The following is a 22,797-nucleotide window of genomic DNA, read 5'->3' as shown; positions in this document are numbered from 1 at the left end:
CAAGTCTATCTATAAAATTGAGTCATAATAATTTATTACTCTCACTGTCCATTATTGATAGTTCCTTATAATTAATTTTAAGTCCCAAAATAATAGTTCAATTTCTTTTTTTTTTCAAATATCATTAATATTAATTTTTTTACCAAAATTCCCTCTAATTTGCAATAACATTTTTGCAAATTTAACTTTCTATGTAAATTTTGTTTTTCCACATACTTTCATTACTTTCTGTCTCCACTTTTTTGCATACCCAATGTAAATTTACCTTCCCAATGTACTTTTACTAAATATTATGATTATTAATTTCAGTAAAAATTGCCCATAAGTGACTATGATTAAGGGACAAAGGGAGTAGAGTAAGTCAAAATCAATCAGATATTTTCCGATCAAATCGGGTCGGGTATGATTTTGTCACCTCTAAATCTCCATAAACTAAAATCAAGAAACCTCAACTACGACACTATATCAGAGTATCCGTAAAACTCACGTTATAGGTAAAAAGAAAAAGTTCTTCAAAAAAAAAAGAAAAGGTAAAAAGAAAAAGAAAATCAATAATATAATATTTTGATGAAACCTGAAGTCTATGATGCTACAAAAGTGTTTGGAGGTAAATCAATCTGAAAAAAATGTACTGATGATGTCCTGGTATCTACCTTTCTACATGCCTCGAGCCAAAAAAAAAAAATACTAATACACTGCTGAGAAGACAGTCGAAGGGCTTTGTTTAAGACCTATAATATTGAAAAAAGTAACAAAAACTCTCTTATATCCCAACCTAGGAAAAACGAATGCTTGTATGCACGAAGGGAAAAATCAGTCCCACAATGTAAACTTTCCAAACATAGACAAGATTCTGTTTTCGCTGTTCTAACTCATGATCTCACACTCTGCCTAGTCTTAATCATTCTCTTTAGATTCCCTAGCCATAGGCTGCATTCGTCCCATTCACTTGTAGTAAGGAGTACCTGAACCAAAACAGGAAATGGAACATTATAATGAATCGTAATTTTCACCAGCTTTATATCAGAATTAGTTAAGTTTAGTCAGTTAGCGAGAGGATACCTGGATCTGTAAAGCAGTGCTATAATCACCATTATCTAAAGCCTGACAGAGTTGAACAAGCTTCTCAGCAGCATTTTGAGATATGTCTCCAGTGTTGAGCTTTGCAAACAAAGCACCCAACTTCCTTGAATTATCTTCGATTTCCCGCTTCTTGGCAGGGACTGCACGAGCACCACCAAGCGCTTCTGATGTCTCATTGAATAACCTTGTCAATGTAGTAATAACAGGCTTCTGGAGTGCTGCAAGAGCAATAAAATAACATATAATTCAGTTATTCAAGAATCAGTTGAGTTAAAACTTATATTCCCTCCGGGTTTTTTTTAAGTGCCCCATAGTGACATGATACACATGTCGATGCAAAACTTTGACTAATACGAAGTAATATTTTTAATTATTATTAACTATAAATTATAACAATTAAAAATTAAATATCTAATCATTGAATGATTTCAACAAGTACTCAAAAGACTATATTTCCTTTTTCTTAGGTATTTTTCACAAACATTGGTCAAAGTATGTTTAGTGAATAGTGTCAAAATCCCCAATGGGGCACTTAAAAAAAAAAAAAAATTAATTTAAAATTTAAAAAAAAAAAAAAAAAAAAAAAAAAAAAAAGGTATTTCAATTTTGCAGATTACCTGCAATGGTGTTAGTGCCTAACTTGGAATGTTTACTTGATTACTTAATAGCACTTGATACAAGTACATCAACTTTTGTTACCTCAATTTCATATCTAAGAAAACTTGCCTTGAACAGAGACAAGTCTCAGCTCATTGAAATAAATGTCATCAAATGATGGCATTACAATCCAATGATCCATGAGAGTAACACAGATATACAAGTTTCCATGAGGGATAATAATTGAAACAATCAAATGATGACATTATAATCCATGAAAGTATCACATGTGTAAAAGTTTCCAAAAGGAATAAAAATTGAAACACTAAAGGTTCATCATCTGCATAAAAAGGTCTCATGCATAGCTGTTTATGAACCCTATAAAAGTCTATGCCACAATAAAGTTCACATCCTATCCACAACATCTAACTAAGAGGTAGAAGCACTTTTCATAGATTCTATAGAATAAAACGAGAGTGACTAAATGAAATGCCTAAATTTCTGGAAAATTTTGCACAGTTCAGTAAAACTAAAGGTCTTGTATAAGCTTTACTCTAAAATCATAAACCACTGATGTACTCTTAAGGAAAACATTAACTACTTTAAACCCGCATAAAAACACAAAATGTAAATGACATTACAAATAAAAGAATCTTATCCTTTAAGGAGCTATGACTTAAATTCGACTTTTGACACCCTTCTAGCCCATTAATTTTCACTCAAACAAATAATGCATCACAAGATTAAGCAACCATTAATCCTTAAAAAAAAAATGCAACAAATAGTCGACAAAGGATATAAGTAAAGTTAATGGGATACAGAATTACAAAGGTCGGCCTTAATGCAAATGGACATCTAGTTCAACTTTAAATTACCCGGGACATTTGAAGTATCTACAGTTTGGACTGTTGGCGGTGGAGCTGGAGGTTCAACAGCAGTCTGTGCAGGTGCAGACTGACTAGGACTTGATGGTTGTGCCGAACCCATCCCAGGTCTATGAGGGACAGCAGCAGGGCTGTTCACTGGCATAAACCCCCGTGGGTTTGAGGTAGGAGCCACAACCTGAGGCATCCTTGGACCAGGGATACCTCCCATGGGAGGTGGAATAGAAGCCATTGAACCAAGTCCTGTTGGCCCAGATTGATAGCTGGAGTTTGTAGAAGATCCCTGCATCATGCTTCACAAGTTACAATAAGACAAATTCAACAAACCCTTCATATGAAAAATAAACAAGACAGGGATGCACTGACTGGATAAAGCTGAGAACCCAATGTTGGAGGCTGTTGATATTGCTCTGCATTTTTCAAGACTGGGGCAGGAGCTGGGAAAAATGGTCTCACAGCAGGTTGAGCACTGACGGGGGGAGGAAAGTTTGGCTAGAATGAAAACAAAAGAAATCCATATTATGACCAGCTCAATGTCTAGCAGCATTAAGAACAAATAGATCTACTAACATTCCAATGCCACCATCTCAGCAACACCAGAATTACCAGATAGTGTAGCTGTAGCATGGAGGCTAATTATCTCTAAATTTTTTAAAAATTTAAATCTGTACAAAACCAGCTGGACAAAAAAGTGTATAATCACATGAGTATACAAGTCTGTGGTCGAAATAACATAATTAAATTATATTCAAGAACTTGCAAAGAAAATATTCCTCCAACCATATATTTCACAAATATCAAAATAAAAATATTTGTTTAAGGAAGGAAAAAGGTATATTGACATTGATAATGTCACCGGAAAATGCCTAGTCAAGAAGAAGACAATGCCTTTAGACTAAAAATGTGAAAAGAAACAATCATCACTCAAAAACTAATCATACGACTGCAATAGGACTCAACCTGTAAAATGAGCCTTTTATATATAACTAACTCCCCCCCCCCCCCCCCCTCTCCCCCTGTCACCCCAAGGCAACTGGCTAAAACAACGTATATAGCTTTCTCAATTCTAGATTTCAGCAAAAGGCGAGCTGATAATAGCATATAACACAAACATCAGAACTCTCAAGCAGTGCGCTCTATCAATACCAGGAGTCATGAACCAAAAAAAAAAAAACCTGAGGAACTTGTGGCGATTGAGACGGAACATATGGCAATTGAGACGGAACATATGGAGCGGGTTGTGTTGTTGGCTGATAAGTTGCAGGGGTTGCATGGCTTCTATCCAATTGATAAGGCTGCTGATAGTTCCCACCATAATGACCAGGACCAGCACTAGGCTGGACATGAGCTGTAGCAGTACCCTGTCACATAAGTAAGAGTTAGATAGGAGACAGATAAATTGCTGGTTTGGTTATATCAAGTAAACGCTGGCCTGTGCCATAAGAAGGATATACCAAACATAGGAAAGTGAGGGAAATTACTTGGTAATATTGTTGAGTACTGTCAACACCATAACTGCCAGGATCAGCACCATACACAGCTCCTGAGGACGCTTGTGGATTCTCATAAGTCATAGCCTTTTCTGCTTCTTTCTCTAAAAAAAGAATGATGTGTATCAAAAACGATTATAAAAAAAAGGAAGGCTGGGATATATGAGAGAACAGGAACATTCAGCATAAAAAAGTCACTCATTATTTTGTTGCAACTAATACATTCTTCCCCCAACTGATTAAAAAAAAAAAAGAGAGAGAGAGAGAGAGAGAGAAAGAGAGAGAGATAAGATTAAGCATTCTGAGCACATTATACAACATAAACTACTGGCTCCACAGCAACAGAGAATAGCTGAAAAACAAAACTACACATAGTAAATTCAGTTGCTCCAAGTTTCAGCCATAAGTTACTTTATTGCTGTCTTCAGCCCTACTCTATATCTGTGTACATTTAGGTTTGTCTTGCTCTCCAACCAGTGACACCTAGACCCTCCTGTATATGGTCACTGGCAAACTTGCTTAAAATATAAGAGAACAAAATAAGTGAACCAAGACATAATGTATCTCATGTCTCCCTCTTCCATTGTCCTCAAGGTCCATTCCCCATTTTCTAGGTAGACAGCAACCAAGAAAGCTTAGTCAGAACTCAGAACCTCCATGATTCATCAAAAAAACATGTAGGGGTCAAGCAGACCTGGTCACCCAGGCATGGCAGTCAGTTTGTGGAGTAACACCATCCCACTAAGGAACCAAGCCAATATAAAGCAGAGAACACTGTCATCTTATCTAATTATGTCACTCCAACCCTTCAATTAAGTAACCATGTCACTCCAACATGGATATGGACACTTTGTCACTTGACTTTGGGACAATATGATGGAATAGTTTCACAATTAAAGCCAAATTAAACACCTAATGGTGTCCAACACAAATACCCTAGTCCAAGTAACATAGGTCCTATCTCCAAGTCACCTCAAGAGCCGCCTTGTGTTTTGAGTTCTAAATTCCTACATGTGCTGGCCGGGAAACCACCCGCCATGTTTAAGCTGTTTTTAGAAAACCGCCCAGGCACAGCAAAGGGGAGGGCTCAAGCTAATTTGATTGATTTTTGACTGGTTTCAATTTGACTTTCACTTTCACATCACTGAACTTGAAAACATCTACTATACTAGTCGCAACCATTGTTTTAGCATTTGCAAATTGCAATAGCCAATAGGAAGACTCATGGGGGTCAGGGTCATAGTTTAATAGAACCACAAACCACTTCCAAGAAAATTATCATCATTATGATCTAAACTGCATGTATGTTCCAGAAATACAACATGATTTCTCCCAAAGAGAAACAGCACATCACCCAGAAAAAAGAAGACAGTACTGACAGGAATCAGAGCACCAACTCCAAAGCTGCTGCTGGACACTCTAAAAGAAAATTGACCAAAATATTTTTTAAAAAATTAAATACCTGGTTGTGAAGATAATGCAATGCAGTCTCTCAAGATGACAAGCTCAGGAGATATATCTTCCCCCAAAAGCTTCAAGAACTCCATTGCGGTAGACAATTGCCCTTGACTGGCCAAAATTTCAGCGTATTTTTCAACCAGCTTGCACAAAAATGAACTGAATCGCTTTTGTCCAGAGGCTAAGGCAAAAACTATTGTCTTTTCCATTAAATCCTGCAAAATAAAAATATAAAAAGAAAACATGGAAATACTTATCACTAAGTGTTCAAGGAAAGCCGCTTCAATTGCGAGTGACAAACAAAAAACTTACCTGTAGACGATCAACATATGGCTTTCCCTCGGGCTCTATTGACAGACAATGTGACCATATCTCCACAGTTTTGTCGATGTTTCCAGCACAGATATAACAAAGAGTTGCAGCTAATGTGTTCCCAGCAACAAAGAGTTTTGAGGCAAGTGTGTCACATAGTGTTGTCCACTCCTCACCTTGTGCAAACTGCCACAAGCAATTAAGCAACAATGTTCATATAGCATACTTGCATAGTTACTGAAGTACATATGGTTCACAATATTCCTATGATACCAGCCTAAGTCATACTTCACTCATTGAAGGAAAATAATTTGCTAAAAAAAAGGAAAAAACAATCCTGGGGGCACTACTATATATATTCTTCAAAATACCAGGTACTAAGGCATAGGCCTTATTAGCTTTTTTCATCTTCTTATGCTATCTGAATTCCTATTCAACCCTACATAAAATATACAGCAATATATGGATGGTCAGGTAGCTTACAGAGCAAATAAGAGCCAATGTCTCCTTCCATGACTTCAAAGGTCTAGTGTTCACAAGGCTCATGAGGTCATGATTTACCATTGCAGAAACAACCTGCCATAACAAACCCCAATATACATTCAGAATTAAGCTATATGAAAAAAATAAAAAATAAAAAAAATTTCACCAAAGATAACTAAATTAAGTATATCATCCATCAATCAGATCCAAAAGATATAACAAGGAAACTGAGCCAAGCATTAATTATAAAGCACCTTGAGATAAGGCAAGCGACTAGTCTTCAGGTACTGATCAAGAGTACTTTCCCACAGAGAGACACTGCCGACATGAGCAATCACAAGGGCATCAGCCATTTTGTTTGCAGATATACATAAAGCAACTGCCTCCTTGTAGTCTCCAACTACCAAGGCACGTTGAACTGCATCATCAAATGCTGGATCAGTACTCTCTTCAAGTCCATCAGATTCTGCCTGTTTCGGCACCTCACTTGCCTCACTTGGTACAACTTCACTAACAAAGTTGTTGCTAGCACTTGATACTGGAGTTTCAGCTTTCGGGCTAGGAAGATTATTGAAAAAGTCTTCCCCAGTGTCAAAAGAGAAAGGAGCAGATTCCTTCTCAGCTACAAAGCCCTCTTTATCTGCATCATTGTCTTCAAGCCCAAGAGCATTGACTTGCTGAGATAAATCATCTTGAACAGTCTCTTTCACGTCCTCTGGCACACTGAAACCTAGATGTGCAAGAAGCTTTGATCGTGCAGATCCATCATCTTCAAACATGACTTTCAAAAAGCCCCAAGTTTCCCTATCATCTTCAGACCTGCATATATGCAAGAGCACGACACCCAACCAAAAAAAAAAATATAAGCAACAACACATCCTATTTAATAAAAACATAGAACTCCATAATTAGCCCGGAAACATACTCAGACTCTTGTGATTTCTTTTCACATAAAGCTCTCAGAGAAGATCTTTCTCCCTTTTGGATGGCAGCTTCAAATTCAGATGAACGACTCACCAAACTATCTTCAGTAACCACGTTATGGACATAAACCTAGATAATAATGATGAAGTCATCAAATGCAATCATACAAATAGAGCAAAAAGGCAGTGGACAATTCAGTACCTCCGAAGATCCTCCTGGTGCACCAGCAGGTGCTGCTTTCGGATGAAATGAAACAAGCTTTCCTCCAAAACCAAAAGAAACACCAACTGGTCGTTTATACCATTTTGGAGCTTTCAAGGGTGCTGCATAAATTTTACAGTAGATAAAATATAAGAATCCAAAATAGATACAAATAAAACATATAGAACATAAAATGAAGGCACTACGGCTGATCTAATAGCACTACAAGAAAAGGACAGAAGCTTGTTCAAGAGATTATACCAGCACCAAAATCAGTTTCTGAAACCCCGTAACGATTGCAAGCCTATGAACCACAAAAAGAGATAAATCAATAAAGTACAAGTCAGTCAAGAAAGCAAGAAAAAGGTACAAGACATGATATGTCCAGCAAGAGAATGCTGTGAAGATAGAGAACCATAAATAGAGAAAACTAAAACACAAAAGAAAGTTACAAAATAATATTAAGTACAACCACACTCGGATGAATTGGTTCAAGAAGCTTTCAGCCACACAACCCAGGCAAGATGAGATTTGACCTGCTGGAACTTCATATTTAATGTTGGCACTTTACTAATTCAAATCAAGTTACACACAGGTTGTCAAGCAACTTCATGACACTAGCAATATCCTTACATCTAATCTACATCAATATAAGACCGGCTAAACTAACTGAAATGAGGCACTATTTCTATACAATTTTTCCTAGCTTGTGAGGTTCTAAGAGCAACTCCAATGGTTTCATAATAAGGACTTTTGCAATACAAATAAAATGTCTAACAACGTGCTTGCCATAGGAGAAAAAACAAATGAGCAACATGGAAGCTACTGTAGCCCAAACAAGCTATGTTGCTTGATTAGAAAAGAGACAAGTAAACTCTGCTCACATTGTAACATGTGTACAACTTTTAATTTGTTTATTATTTTATTTTTTGCAAGCTACAAGGCCCTTGTAGCTCACCATTTGAACACTTTGTGGCCAAAAAGTGTTGTAGCTTAAAAATTGATGTGGCAAAGCAAGCTACAAGGCCCCTGTAGCTTACCATTGGAGATACTCTAAGGTCAGGATTGCAATTTTAAAACTTTAACCGGCTACAGAGTAAAAAATCCTTCTGATCAAAATGAAGACATTTAACCAATCTTACATGTATTAACTTGGTAAATTTAAATAAATAGCATTGGTTCATAATAACAATGCACTAATATTTAATAATCATATCATAAACTGACATTAATATTGCATCACTATTGTAAAAATGAATAGTGTTTTGATACCTAGAAACAAAAGGCTAAAGCACCTTAATATCTTAAAATGAACGGATTAAATCTAAACCTTTTTATATATCTACAACTCTACAAGTGATTTGTTACTACATCCAGATCTCATATTTCTAGTCTTCTGCTAAACAAGGTCAAATACTTCAAAGCAGGGAGATCCACAGAACAAGCTATAAGCACATACCTCAATATTGTACAAGCCAATTTTTCCATCAAACGAAGACGCTGATATGACCCCTGGTATCTTTGGGTACCAGTGTACATCAAAATTCCAGTTAGTGCTAGCAGGCAATTCACTGACTATCTGCAATAATTTAAGACAGGAACACCACAAGGCATAAGAAACTGACATCAGCTGAAAACACCAGATTATACAAGATAATGGTGCATGTCCGGGAAAAAGGAAAAAAAAAAAAGGTCAAACCTCTCCAGTAACAGTATCCCAACAAATTGTACGGTTATCCTTGGCACATGTAAGCAAGTAGGTGCTGTCGCTGGGGGACCATGCCATTGAAATTACACCTATTTCATTGGAAAAGAACAGAGTAGATATAAGAATATTAACCAACATATCTTTACAGATTTTCTAAAAGCTGCAAGCAAACAATGCAGGAAGCAGGAAGAGATGGACTTTTTAATTCTCAGCACAAAAATAGTTATATTCAATGAGGACTTATATTCAACATATCTCTAAAAGTGGCATTGCCGAATTGAACAACAGCTTTAAATTACATGAAAAGTGTAGATAAAATGGTATCAATAACCACCCTATCCTACAACTATGCACACCCTGCCCCTAATGCAATTTAAAGAAATAACAGCTGTGGAGCACTATAAACACAGTAGTACAAAACCAGATGGTTACCTTTTGTGTGCCCTACAAACTCTCTCACAGGTGACATAGTATTCCTCATATCCCAAAGCTGCAGCAACCGCATTATATCATAAAACATGAATTTCAAAACAAATTCATATATTACAAATTTACAATGTAAAAAGGCATTACCTTAAGAGAAGGTGAGCTATCATCATCTGACGCAACAACAAGCTGAGTTGCTATTTCAGGATGCCATTGCAAAACAGAGGAGCGCCTTCGGTTTGAATCTGAATAAAAACTGTCATATGGCAAAGCACACCATTAATCAGTCGTAAAACTATTTTATTTTTATTTTTTTTAAAAAAAAATCTATAAGGAGAGACAGTAGAAATAACATATATGAGTGTATTACTGACCTGATAACTGACTTCTGCTTCCTCAAGTCCCAAATAACTAGAAAAAATAGCAACATTCAGATGATCATTTGTAGAAAGTGAGCAGCACCCAAATGCTTGAAGGCCAAGAAAACAATGCATGAAATTCCTACTTACCAGTTAGCCCATTGTATGAAGTAGAAGCCAGGATAATTGGCACCTTGACATTCCAAGATAAGTAAGATATTTCATTTTGCGAAGCTGAACCAGTACCCTGCACAAACATTTGTCACAAACATGTAGTGATGTAACACATGAAGCAGTTGCATGGAAATTTGCAAACAAAACACACTATTTCACCTTCCTACTATCTCTCTGTCCTAATTTCCTTTCCCTCACTTAATAGAAGGTTTGCCTCTTGATTGGTGGAATCTTAATGAATGGTTAAAGTATAATATTAATTAGGTAACCATTGTTACTTATCTGTCAGGTGTTCATAATAACCCTGCTTCAAATAGAGATAGTTATCAACATGAGAAACAGTTTGACTGCCAGGTCAGGGGTAGAGAAGACATGTCAAGAAGGTGAAAATAAAAAAGGCTTAAATGAGATATTTCTTAATATAAATAATAATTTAAAAAAAAAAAAAAAAAAAAAAAAAAAAAAAAAAAAAAAAACAAACTATCAACCATACTGGAGATACATGGACCAAGAATCAAATACAAACTTGAAACATCAACCGCTTTATTGCTGATCCAATAATTTTTTAAGCAGGTAAACACAATCATATGAAACATAGCAAACGATGTCATGATCCAGAGCAATGAATCAAATAATATGTTTTGGTAATATGACTTAACACAGCGTAAACAAATTTGATCATTACTTTTTAGTTCCACTAAATGTCATTTGCCTCTTACAAGAAGCTATGACATAGAAAGCTTAAAGTCTGAACTCATTGTTAAAGCCAAAAGGAGGATCATACCTTAAGAGGAGGGGGATGTCGAGGCTCATTTGGTGATGCCAAATCCCATATGCAAATTTCGCCATCATCGCCTCCAGAAGCAAGCAGGTTTGGCTGAAGCGCACTAAATTCCAAACCACGAACCTACAATTATTAAAAGAAAAATGTCAGTGGTGACAAGGCAAAAGCTACCCGCTGAAATAGATAGTATATGAGAAATCAATATATAAGACTTACAGGCCCTGTATGCTGTGTCAACTGTCCAACAACTGCATTACCACTTGCTTCAGAGCTAAATGGATAAAAAAAAAAAATCCAAGGAGAAAAGAAACGAAACAACAGATGAGTAAGCATCGTGCTACAAGCAACCAAAGATCTACACAACGTATAGTCATATAGTATTACAACCTGGAATCAAGTGAAGGAAAATCTCATTGTATCAAACACATAGCTCAAGAGCATGCAATGCAGCATCTAACAGGTTGGCCAAAGAACAGCACTAAAGGAAAAGGATACAAATTGATGGTAAAATTTAACACCCAGCTAGATCAGATCAGCATTTTGAATACCCAGAAGACAATGATCGAGGTGGCACATATAGCTCACTCTAACCGGATATATTATTGTTAATAAAATACCAGACTGCCTAATTTTACCCAATTCGCTCCCCACCCTCGCGAATCTTGTCTAAGTTTAGACCTACCATGGACTATGTTCCAAATTTGTACCAAACAAAATATACCAACTAGTTAATCCCTGTACAGACAACGCTATAGAAAAGACTTATTTCACCCTAAGATTCTTAATGGTAGGAAAATTTAAAAGTCAGCTATAAAGTCTTTCCATGTTACATAAATCACAGACTCAAAGTCAAATAAGCAAATGTGAATAAAACTTCTCAAGCAACAAACAACGAACATGAATTTCCTGATGCATTTTGCGGTGTGGAGTTGTGGAGAAACAGTGTTACTCCTGTCAATATGCATATACATCATAAATCCAAATTCCCATCATCAAGTCACTTCTGGCCAGCCTTTCGAATGATAAACTGGTGTCAATGCACATCGCCAGACATAATAAACAACCCAACACCTCTAGATAGATAATCCCATCATTAAAATACACAGATCCACATCAGGCCCAAAACTCCTGCCATACCTACAACTTGAGGAACCACTCATACATTTCATCTATGCAAGAGAAATCAATGCATTTTCTGAAATAATTAGCAATTATTCAACAATTATTTTGTAACCAAATTTTCAGAATTACAAAACAATAGTTTTCACATCCACAAAAAACTAGCAAACAATTTAATCACATTGGGCTATATTTAACAATCCAATTTTCCACAAACAAAAATAATTAGCTATAATCTCAATTACATTGACATAACTAAACAATTCAATCATCCCAATTCAGAAACTCCACAATTCACACCAAAACAAATGACGATCAAACAAAGATTCATATACCTAATCAAAGGAAGAGGATTCCAAAGACCAATAGTCCCATCAATAAGACCACCAGCAATCAGACCCATAGAATACTCTTCAGAATTAGATCCATTTTTCCCCCAAGAAAGGCGATTAAACCTCTCGGAGCTAGGAGATTGCGCAACCATAGGAATATCATGATCATCAGAGTTGAAATCGAGCTTGAAAATCTCGAGATTAGAGGAAGTGCTAAAAGACAGATCGACAGCACCCGCCATTGTTCCGGCAGCAAAGTACGGCGAATCCGGCGACATCGCCACCGATGCCGATCTATTGACGCTCTTAATGCACGCCATTGTGGATCGATTGACGCAGAAAGAGTGAGAAATTGGGGGTAGGGTTAGGGTTTATGGGTAAAGAAATAAATGAAATTGGGGGAAATTTAGAAGAGTGGGAAGAAATGGAGAAAGAGATTTAGATCGGGAGGAGGAGAGGAGAAGAAGAGAGAAGATGTTTGTGTTTATGGAGAAAGAGAGTGGATTGTTATTAGTGTGTGTCTATTTTTCTTTGAAAGTGCATTTTTCAGTTTTTTTTTTTTTTTTTTTTTTTTTTTTTAGATTTTGGAGTTTTGACAATGGTTGTTTACAAATGAGGAGGACTTGGTGACGACATTGGGCGAATTGTGATGAATAGTTAGTCACTCATACTCAAGAATGCTACAACAAATACTCCTAGTAAAAATAATAAATAAACATTACAAAATACGAAATAAATTTTGCTATTTTTTAGGGTATCTTTAATTAGTGTGTTTTGTGTGTAGTTGCTATTTATTCTAAAAAATTTATAATTAGTATGTTTTGTGTGTGGTTGGTCACACTATGTGATCGCTTGTAAAAGAACAAAATAATTTCAATAATATTGATTGGAAAACCTATGTAATATTGATCGATAACTTTGACCGAGTAACCCCTATAATATTGACGAAATAACCTGTGTGCCACTGACGAAATAACCTGTGTTACACTGACCAAGTAAACCTTATAATACTAAAGAGTAACTCATGTGTGGCTGGTCACAACATGTGGCCAGCCACATGTAAGAATTTGTGATCTTTAATTGAGTAGATTACATTTTATTATATCTTTTCTTCTACTTCGGATGTAAACATAAAGTCAAGATTTAGTGGTTGTTTGGTAATTGGCGGTTGGTTGTTGGCTTCTTTGACTGGCTGGAAGTATTAGTTGTATGGATTGACTTTTTAAGTTAGTTGTTTAAGCCAGCTATTTACAAAAATAATTTGGAAATTTTTTAATGGTTGTTAGTTGTTTATTAGTGATAAAGTGGGTCAACAAGCCAAAAGTCAATAGAAAAAAGTACTCCTATTAGCTTTTGGTTTTTGGCGGAAAAGTCAGCTTTAAAACCAACAAAAAAAGCAAACTACCAAATATATTTTTCGACTATTGACCAAACTAAAAAGGCAAAAGTTAGGTAAAAAGTCAATTGTCAAACTCCCGTTCGTCAAGACAAACACCAAATAATTATAAAACTTCGAACTGGACTAGAATCAATATCAAATTATTCATGTCAACTCTTGAGAATATAGTGAGAGGGTAAGTGAATCCCCCAAAGTCACAAAGGTGAGTTCCCCATTTGATCTCATGTCCTTAATACCATCGTTTATGACTTTAGCCAGTTAGATAACAAATCAAAATAATATGTATAGTGAGTTAGTTTTGTGGATATAGATAATCTTAAATAAGAAATATAAGATTAAAGGGAGTTTTTTTTTTTTTTTTTAAAGGGAAGAATTCAAAGCTAAGATCCGCTAAAATGTTAGTGAATTAATTTAATGAATGCTAATACAAGTTGTAGTTAATATAAAATGGTTAACATCAGTAGAGGTTTTATTTTATGGCTAACATCAGTAAACAAATCCGTGCGGGCTTGGACGGCCTAAAACGGACAATATCATACTAGTGGGGTGTGTGAACGTGTGCGGCAGCCTTAACAACATCGGAAATAAGAATAGAAGAAAGGCTAGAGTCAATATATGAAGAAATGTTCATGCTATTAGTAGCTAAATTACACTTAGTGGGAAAATACTGAAAATGTGTCATGTATTGTTATGGATAGTATTAGACTTGTATGCTTTCTATATGCTCCAACTAGAAAAATATTTTTTGCAAGACATCGCATACTTCAAAATAAGGGATAGTACAATCGAGCTAATTGTTAACCACCTTAGGACATAAGGGGTTTATAAAGTGTGTTGTGCACACTAAAATGGTAGAGGTTCTAATCTAATTGATACAAGAGCTAAATCGCTAATGGTGTTGACACCTTTGCATAAATAAATATAAACCAAACAACTTCAAGCAGGTATGGGAGTTTGAATCTATACCTCCCTAATATGAGATTTTATACCATTATATTCCAGTTTAAGAGGCCGCCCTAGCCAATCAGCCTAATTGACGAACCATTGTAAATTAGCATCTTTTGTGGGCCAGCTTTGCAATATAGTACATTTTTTTATTATTAAAAAATTTAGATTTAGTATCATGGTTCAGGAATGACGAACCACCACCATCTTCGTCTACCCATTATCATCTCGCCAGTCAACCACGAGCCACCACAATCATCCTCTTTGCGTCCCTTTTCTTCTTCCCTTCTTCCTCCTTTCTCAACAATCACTCCAACGTCGCTTCGCGACGGTTACAAAAAGACACCTTAGTAGCAAAAGGGCGTAAATTAGAGCCAAATCTACCCTCAGGGCCTTAGGGGTAGCACTTTCTACGTTTAAGCAATTTCAACCACCTTAGGTGGTGATACCGTTGTTGTAATGGACTAATGAAGGAGGAGGAAGGGAGGAAGCAAGTGTAGTGAGCTGTAACGGAGGAGAAAAAAAGGGAAGAAAGTACAAACTTGCCCCAAAATAAATACTCGTACATAGTAATAAGTGAAATATCTTATATGCCTCCTAATTTACAAAAGGCTGATGAACATGTATTTCCTCGCCTTTAACGAACCAAACAGCCCCAAAGTAATTGCTATTATATGGTGTTAAACATTTCTACCCAAACCAAAGCCAATCAATTTCAATAAAAAAAAAAAAAATCCCTAAAAAATTCCAGTTGGCCACACATTACACTGTAGTACAATACCCATTACCCAGATCCCCTGCCACCAAATATTGGGATTGACCAACACAACACACCATTTCTCTCTCCTCCCTCTTCGTCTTCTTCTTCTTCTTCATCTTCTTCTATGAATAACAATAACAATACCACCATGTTCAGAGACGTTTCAAGCTGTAACACTTACGACTATGGCAATTCCCTGTATTGGGATGCTCGTTACATTCAAGAATCCGGCTCCTTTGATTGGTATCAACGTTACTCTGCTCTTCGTCCTTTTGTTCGCAAATTTGTCCCCACTTCTTCTCGTGTTCTCATGGTTGGTTGTGGAAATGCTGGTAATTTTTTTTATAAATTTTATTTGTGATTTTGTCGATTTAAGCTGGATAACTTATTTAGGAATTCTGGGTTTTTTGGTTTTGATTGTTTGGATAATGATTTTGGGTTTTTTAATGTTGGAATCGAGTGTTTTGAGCTGTTTGATTTTATTTGTATTAGTGGTGATTGACTGATTGTCATTAATGCAACAAGAAATGCTTTTAACTGAAAAAAATTACAGCTTTATTAGAAATTTGAAAATATTTGACTGATAGCCAATTGTATATGGGTAGATTTCTGGTGAATATATTGTATTGTTTTATAATGTTTGGTTAGATTAATGTTTATGCTGCTATAATGCTGGTTCTTATGTCAGTTTGACTTTTTAGTGAGGTAGAATGGTGGCATAGATTTGACTTGGAATTTTATGGAATGGATACTTTTGATGATTAATTCAAGGAATGGATTGGACTTGGCTACTCTAGCAATTTAATTCAGGATTGATACAGTACCCGGAATTTCAAGATTAATGTAAACCATGCCTTATCTTGTGTTTAGTATAGGGTTTCTTTTGCATAATTGTGATCGGAGTTGACTTGGTGAGATGTTTAGTGTGAAGTAATGGATCTTGAGGTTATTTAGGGCATTAAAGTCAAATACTTGTGAATTGGTGAATCTGGGAATTATTTGCACCGGTATGCTGTCTGGTATGTAATTGTCTATGTGGGTGAGGGGAGTGATGGTATGGCTTAATTTTTGCATCGATTTGTTAGCAATCAGTACCATTTAGGTTCTTATCTTAAGGTTTAGTATGGACTTTGCTGCACTGAAATACTCCAATGAAGGCAGCTTTGTTTGGGAAGGTGTGATTTCTCTAAGTTGTTCCTTAGAGGAAGATTTATGGCCATAGTATGTTATATACTTATATATGAAAGACTTCGGTCGATTCACTTGTGGAATAGCTTTTACTTGAAGACAGTAGGCACGGTAAGCTTGGATGTCAGACTTATATCATCTTACATTCTTTTACCATGTTAAATTTGACTATGAAACTTTGGTCAATTTTATATGCTTAATGGTACATACTGTTTGTGCTCTATGTGTTAGAGTTCCTGGGTTGACAAATCATTGAAGTTAGTGGATAGTAATCTTATGGAAGTTTGTTTATCCATTGACTCCCTGTGTTGGTGACATATTCTTTAAGTGTTGACTGTTTCTTATTATTCAATGTTTTCATAAAGAGGAGCTGTTCTTCCAATTCTATCCAGTTCTTTGATTTTCTATTGAACATATCCTTGTATAAAAATAAAACCTATTAGCTACTTAAAGATCAACATTTAATTTCTGTAAAATCAATTTTTGCTCCTCATGACCAAAGTTGCTGATTCTAGTTTTTCAATTTTTTTAGTCATATCAGAGGATATGGTGAAAGATGGATATGAGGAGATTATGAACGTTGACATTTCTACGGTTGCCATTGACATGATGAGAGGGAAGCATGCACACTTACCTCAACTGAAATGTATTCTTGCAGCCTCTTTTTTTTTTTTTGTTATTTACTTTGGACTATTTTATTATGTCAACTGTTCTGTACTTTTGCTATGAGATAATTTAATATCCTGCAATATCATCTCCATTAAGTTCACAATTGTAAGTTCTACAGAATAGCTTCCTTATCTGGTCTTATAGATATGCAGATGGATGTTAGAGATATGAGTTTTTTCCCAGATGATTCATTTGGCAGTGTTATTGATAAAGGTAATTTTATCATATGTGAATGTATTGATTTCATGGCTGTGTTCTCCACTGAAGTATTGTAGCATTAACAATGTTTTTTTTTTCCTCCATCTTATATGTTACTGTTGGCAAAATAGGAACTCTTGATTCTTTGATGGTGAGAAACTCCTTACTTCAACTACTTAAAGGTGTGATTATTCATCGTTTTAATAATTCATTTTCTGATTTTGACCCTCTTTTTTGAAGTGCGGTACTGAAGCTATAATAAGTGCTTCTCGGATGTTGGGTGAAGTCAGCAGGTTTTGAGACCGTTACTTTAAGTTCCCAATATTTTAGTCTTTTTTATTTCATTCGAACTTTTATGTCCTAAATTTCCTTGATTAGAGGATAATGTTTTCTTGCAGGCTACTTAAGCCTGGAGGAGTATATATGTTGGTAACCATATACTCTGTTATCTTTGTCCATGTCTTGCACTTGGCTTTTGCTGAAAGCGTATCAATTTCTAGACAGATAATCCATTTTCGTTTTTCCCTTTTGCAGATTACATATGGTGATCCACATGTGAGGATGCCTTATATTAACCGATCAGTGTATAATTGGAAAATTGAACTGTACATTATACGTAAGTTTTTACTTGTAACCTCAACTTTCTTTTGTGTTAGTGTTCAAGCTACACTGCCGAATTTCTTTTGGTCAATGTTTCGTGAACAATTGAGATGTGTTTTCCATAGTTTCAAATAATTTAAAATGATTCCTCTTTTTCTTTGTTCTAGCTTGATTTCACTTTATTTGTAGTATTATTGTAGTAATTCAGCGCTTAGAAGTTTTAAGTAAGATAGAATTGAGAGCCCTTTTTGTCTGTCATTACTCATTAGATAATGAGCCTAATAGGTTGAAATGATTTAGCCATAGAGCCTGATGCTGCCACTTGTAAATGGTTGTACCTGGTAGAGGTTGTTGTTCTGTACCTCCTTGATGTGTTTAAGTTTGAAATTGTTTTAGGGTAGGCTCAACGCTGAATTCAAACATTTAAGTACTAACTTAATTCCACCAAAATTTTTGTCAAAAATAAAAAATAAAAAATAAAAATTCCAGCAAAATTGTCCTGCTGACTTTTTACTGATATTAAAGACTGTAAATAATGAGTTGGATTCTCAGTATAACCAATAGTGTGTTAGCATAAGACTAGTGAATTGTGATTGCTTGAATGTGCATTTGGTAGATAGTGGGCAATAAAATGGGAGAAAGTAAAGTAAACCAGAGGGCAGTTTTATGGGGCTTGGGGATACCAATGGCATGTTATGCCCTTGGCAAGTTGGTGCTCTAACTCCTACCTTATTTGTAATGAGTACTGAGAATTGACCCTAGGTCCTTGCCTTAGGAGATTTAAAAGCGCCACCTGGCTATTCCATGAATTATCACCCGGGCTGTGCATGGCAGCTTTTTGTGTACCAAAGAACCACCACAGCATGATCAGTCTCTTTGACAAAGTAGCTCGGGTTGCTTTAATCAACATCGTCATTATGTACATCGTAAACACGTGAACTTGGATGTTGTGCATAATAATGAAGCTAGTCCAAATGTGGATAATATAGAAGCTATTATATATGGCCTCCGTATTCAAGGTGATATCAAATCATTGTCCTTAGCTCTTAGAAAGGACCCAAGGGTATCCATGGCACTCAGTTCTGCCCCCCTGTACAGGACACTGGAATGTTGTTCCCGCTAACTGTTCAGTTCACAGTCTATTGATGTATGATGTTTTTTGTAGATAGATTACTAGTAGTTGGTGAGTTGTCAGGACAAGAGATCTTGAGATCATTCTGAATCATATTTTTCAAATGCTCTTTAGTCTTAAGCCACTCACTGGAGCTGGAGAATATTTCATCCTAAAAGGAATATAGCACCCTAGGTGGATTATAACACCTACCTGGGATGTGTATTAGAGACCTTTGGTTGCTAGGGCTAAGGGCCTTACTAGAATTACTATTATCTAATAATATTCCTATTTTCGTATCTTTAGGTTCTGTCCTACTATGTTATTTAGACTGGTTTGAAAGAATAGATGGACTTTTGATGATCTGATAAGTTATGTAAACATCATTTGTTTATAGGCTATATATGCAAGCCGTGTTGCGTTGCATGAGGTTTTGCTCTCCAGAAAATCAATCAATCATATGCTTAGTTATATGGTGACTTTGGCTAGAGGGTTTTGCATACTAATGAGGTATTATATCCTGTCTGGTTAGGGTGACGTGTGAGGGTGATCTGTACACATATTGAGCTCCATCCCTCTTGCTGTTCCACACTGATATTGTGCTATGATGAGGTATTGAGTCTATTGACTCTATGCAGGATAGCACTGATCAATATTGGCTTTGGTCTATGATGCTTATGGCAAAATTTTGAATTGCTCACGTTGGAGAACCTTTCATTTGAATATTCCAAATTTTGTCCATAAATTACTTATGCTTTACTCAGTAACTCCGTCATGCTAGATATGCCTGACACTAGGTGAAAATGTGGCCTTTTTGGTGCTAGTTGGTTGGAGACATCCGACCTCACATCTGCATTGACTTTGGGAGCATAGGAGAGTTGCTTAGGGAAAACTAAAGAAAGAAGTTGACTATGATGGTGTTTGGTGCTGCATTATTCAAATCCTTCACCTGCCATGCCATAATGGTCTCATCCCCTTGTCTTATTTGTTTAGTATGATCCTTCACAAGTAGCAGAAAACCTTGACAAAACTACATGTATCCACGTTGGACAAAAGTATGCGCATGTGCTTTAGGGACATTCTTTTTGGCATGGCATGCCATTTCTTTTTTTTTTCTTTTTGTTTTTGTTCTGCTGATCTAAATGACTAATAGGATTAGAAGATCAGACTGTAAGAGATGACTGAAAGGACTAGAAACGATAATAAAAGATCTCGAAGAGTTGTTAAACCTAGGCATCCAGTATCTTTATGACAGTGTGCTTGCTGCTGTTGGTTGTACCTCAAAAATAGACGAAGACCTATTATTTTTTGTGTCAAGGAAGTGAGAACTATGTGCTTTGTCATAGATTCATGATGTATCATGTCTCCTAATTGCTTAATGACTTCTTTGAACTTAATTGCTCTTTACCTTTACCCTGCAATTAAGCCTTTATTGATCCATGTTTAAAGTTGTTCGAATTTATATTGTTTCTACAGCAAGACCTGGGTTTGAAGGCTCGGCTGTTGCTTCCATTAAATCATGCTTGGAGCCCATCCCTCTGTCTGAGGATGGCCTGATTCCACCTGATTTTGTCTTGCAAGATCCAGATTGCCACTTCATATATATCTGCAGAAAGAATGAGGAGCCGGCTAACATAGCATCACATCCTTTAGCTGGTGACAAGCTATGATCCTCTATACCTATTCATATACAACCTAACATAGTCATTAGGTTATATTGCTGTACCAATCATTGTAACATTAGATGTGTATAATTCTTGTTGCGAAGAAGTTGAGAGTTATGAAATAAGTGAAGCCTCAATTCAGAGCCTCGTAGCTGAAAAAAAAGGGGTTCACAGATTTTTCTGATTTTATGTTGATGATCTAGCAGATTGCTTCACTATTACATGGTATGCAACTATGTAAGTGAGGTGTTTTCTATGTTAATAAAGCTTTGATGTGGTTTGTTATATTTGTTTTGAAAAATTGTCATTGTAATAACCTGTTTTCCTCCAAGAAGAGAGAGTTGTCGTGAGCTAATTTAGCTTATGTAACTGTTATTCCCTGTATGGTAATCGCGTGATTTATATTGAAGTGTCGTACTCGTAGGTGAGTACAACATTAATTCTGACAACTTGACCTCTTTAAGGTTCTTGTGCGGAGACATGGAAGGCAATTCCAGTTCTTTCCTTACCCAGATAGAAGGTTCTAATGATGTGAGCTACAAGCAACAAGGAGAGAAAATCAGCAATAACTTCTAGTTATAATAAAGCAATTATGAAGAACTCATGTTTGTGAAACTTCATGATAGAAACGTCTGAATTAACGCACCAGGACACAAATTCACATGTAACACATTAAAAATGACTGTAGACAACCTTACAATCAGCTTCAAGTCATGCAGACTATATGAAACACATACAAGCCATCACGATCCACCACCATCTTTTTGACTAAGATGCTCGCCACCCAAGTTATAAGTTTGGCACTAGTAATTTTTGATAGCATAATGCTTTACTATGGTGTAGTTTTGGAATATTAGAGTAAGAGTGGATACTCTCTCAATTAAGATACATATGTCCAATTCTTTCATCTTTGTTATAAGTTGGAGGATCCTATACTCCTATAGTTTTTTTTTACTCCTTATATAATAACCCTAGCTAGTACCTATTTAACAGGAAATGAGTGTGTAAGTGTGTTGCTATGAATTCTCACCCACAAAAAGAAAATCATCCTAATAAAGTAATAAACTAATAACTATTAATATGATTATTTTATAATTCCACTTGTTGAAGAGGAAAGAGTATTACAAGTGGAGTTTCTAAACTTGGTTAAAATATATTCTTGGAATTTAAAGATCAACCCAAATTAGGAAATATTAATGGAACTAGAAACTTTAGCATTTCAGCAAGTTGTTCTTAGAATAATATTTAACCAATTTCTTAAAGTGGGTTTATGCGCATTTTCTGCTTCCTTTCTTTTTTTAGTTTATTTAGGGATAGCCTATGAATCTTAGATTGCCCTTTTCCGTTTTTTCCCCCAAAACTTGCATTTTAATTAATAATCCCTCCAATTTTTTTTTTTGGAACTATTCATTAAACATATTTAAACCAATATTTGTGAATTTTTACCTAAGAACTCATTAAACATATTTAAACCAATATTTGTGAATTTTTACCTAAGAAAAAAAGTATTGTGGGTACCTGTTGGAATCGTCTCAATGATTAAATTATTAATGTTCAATTCTCATACGTAATTTATATATAATTGATGATAATTAAATATATTATTGATTTATTGGTTTAAGTTTTGCATCGACATGCATAAAATGTCATTATGGGGCATTAAAAAAAAAACGAATGAAGTACCTTTTGGTGAGTTGTGAGTCTTATACTTGTTCTTGTTAAAGATTCAAGCAATTTTAGTGTTTAATTGGCTATTATATTTCTTTTGCTTAAATAAATCTTCTTTTTTTTTTCATCGCAGTTTAAATATAATGAGAACATGAGTACCCGTATAGTTGCTATAATTGACTAATTAGGCACTTGATAGGGGTAAATAGAGCAAATTAAACAAATTAGCTTTTCTTCATTCATACTCACCCTTTGCTTGTT

General features: G+C 35.6%; 2 protein-coding genes across 2 annotated transcripts; one reads left to right on the top strand and one right to left on the bottom strand.

Moving 5' to 3' along the window:
• Nucleotides 1-528: 528 nt before the first annotated feature.
• LOC145642204 (protein transport protein SEC31 homolog B-like) lies at nt 529-12,885 on the bottom strand. Its single transcript, XM_081693303.1, has 22 exons — nt 12,338-12,885; nt 11,100-11,154; nt 10,884-11,006; nt 10,076-10,172; nt 9,941-9,977; nt 9,714-9,822; nt 9,573-9,630; nt 9,132-9,229; nt 8,892-9,011; nt 7,694-7,736; nt 7,433-7,554; nt 7,233-7,360; nt 6,562-7,126; nt 6,308-6,400; nt 5,825-6,010; nt 5,517-5,727; nt 4,046-4,158; nt 3,740-3,925; nt 2,931-3,056; nt 2,556-2,847; nt 1,063-1,301; nt 529-965 (listed from the first exon to the last, which is right to left on the bottom strand). Exons 1-22 carry the CDS (start codon nt 12,652-12,654, stop codon nt 873-875), a joined length of 3,411 nt encoding a protein of 1,136 aa, XP_081549429.1. The 5' UTR covers nt 12,655-12,885; the 3' UTR covers nt 529-872.
• A 2,553-nt stretch (nt 12,886-15,438) lies between these two features.
• On the top strand, nt 15,439-21,153 carry LOC145556490 (uncharacterized). Its single transcript, XM_081618149.1, has 8 exons — nt 15,439-15,770; nt 17,159-17,272; nt 17,440-17,508; nt 17,625-17,644; nt 17,734-17,786; nt 17,892-17,922; nt 18,028-18,109; nt 20,681-21,153. The coding sequence occupies exons 1-8, from the start codon at nt 15,563-15,565 to the stop codon at nt 20,872-20,874; spliced, it is 771 nt and encodes a 256-aa protein (XP_081474275.1). The 5' UTR covers nt 15,439-15,562; the 3' UTR covers nt 20,875-21,153.
• The last annotated feature ends 1,644 nt before the right edge of the window (nt 21,154-22,797 follow it).

The sequence above is a fragment of the Chenopodium album genome, chromosome 8, assembly GCF_948465745.1.
Source record: "Chenopodium album chromosome 8, dcCheAlbu1.1, whole genome shotgun sequence".
Classification (NCBI taxonomy): Eukaryota; Viridiplantae; Streptophyta; class Magnoliopsida; order Caryophyllales; family Amaranthaceae; genus Chenopodium; species Chenopodium album.
The sequence above is the reverse complement of the archived record's forward strand: the minus strand, read 5'-3'. Positions and strand labels throughout refer to the sequence as shown.

Excerpts from the sequence above, each read along its gene's own strand:
- LOC145642204 (XM_081693303.1), bottom strand. The coding sequence starts at position 12,654 with ATGGCGTGCATTAAGAGCGTCAATAGATCGGCATCGGTGGCGATGTCG. Across the intron at positions 9,978-10,075 it reads TTCATACAATGGGCTAACTG|TTATTTGGGACTTGAGGAAG; the intron begins GTAAGTAGGAAT and ends TATTTTTTCTAG. Across the intron at positions 3,926-4,045 it reads GTACTCAACAATATTACCAA|GGTACTGCTACAGCTCATGT; the intron begins GTAATTTCCCTC and ends CTTATGTGACAG.
- LOC145556490 (XM_081618149.1), top strand. The coding sequence starts at position 15,563 with ATGAATAACAATAACAATACCACCATGTTCAGAGACGTTTCAAGCTGT. Across the intron at positions 17,273-17,439 it reads ACACTTACCTCAACTGAAAT|ATATGCAGATGGATGTTAGA; the intron begins GTATTCTTGCAG and ends CTGGTCTTATAG. Across the intron at positions 17,509-17,624 it reads TGGCAGTGTTATTGATAAAG|GAACTCTTGATTCTTTGATG; the intron begins GTAATTTTATCA and ends TTGGCAAAATAG.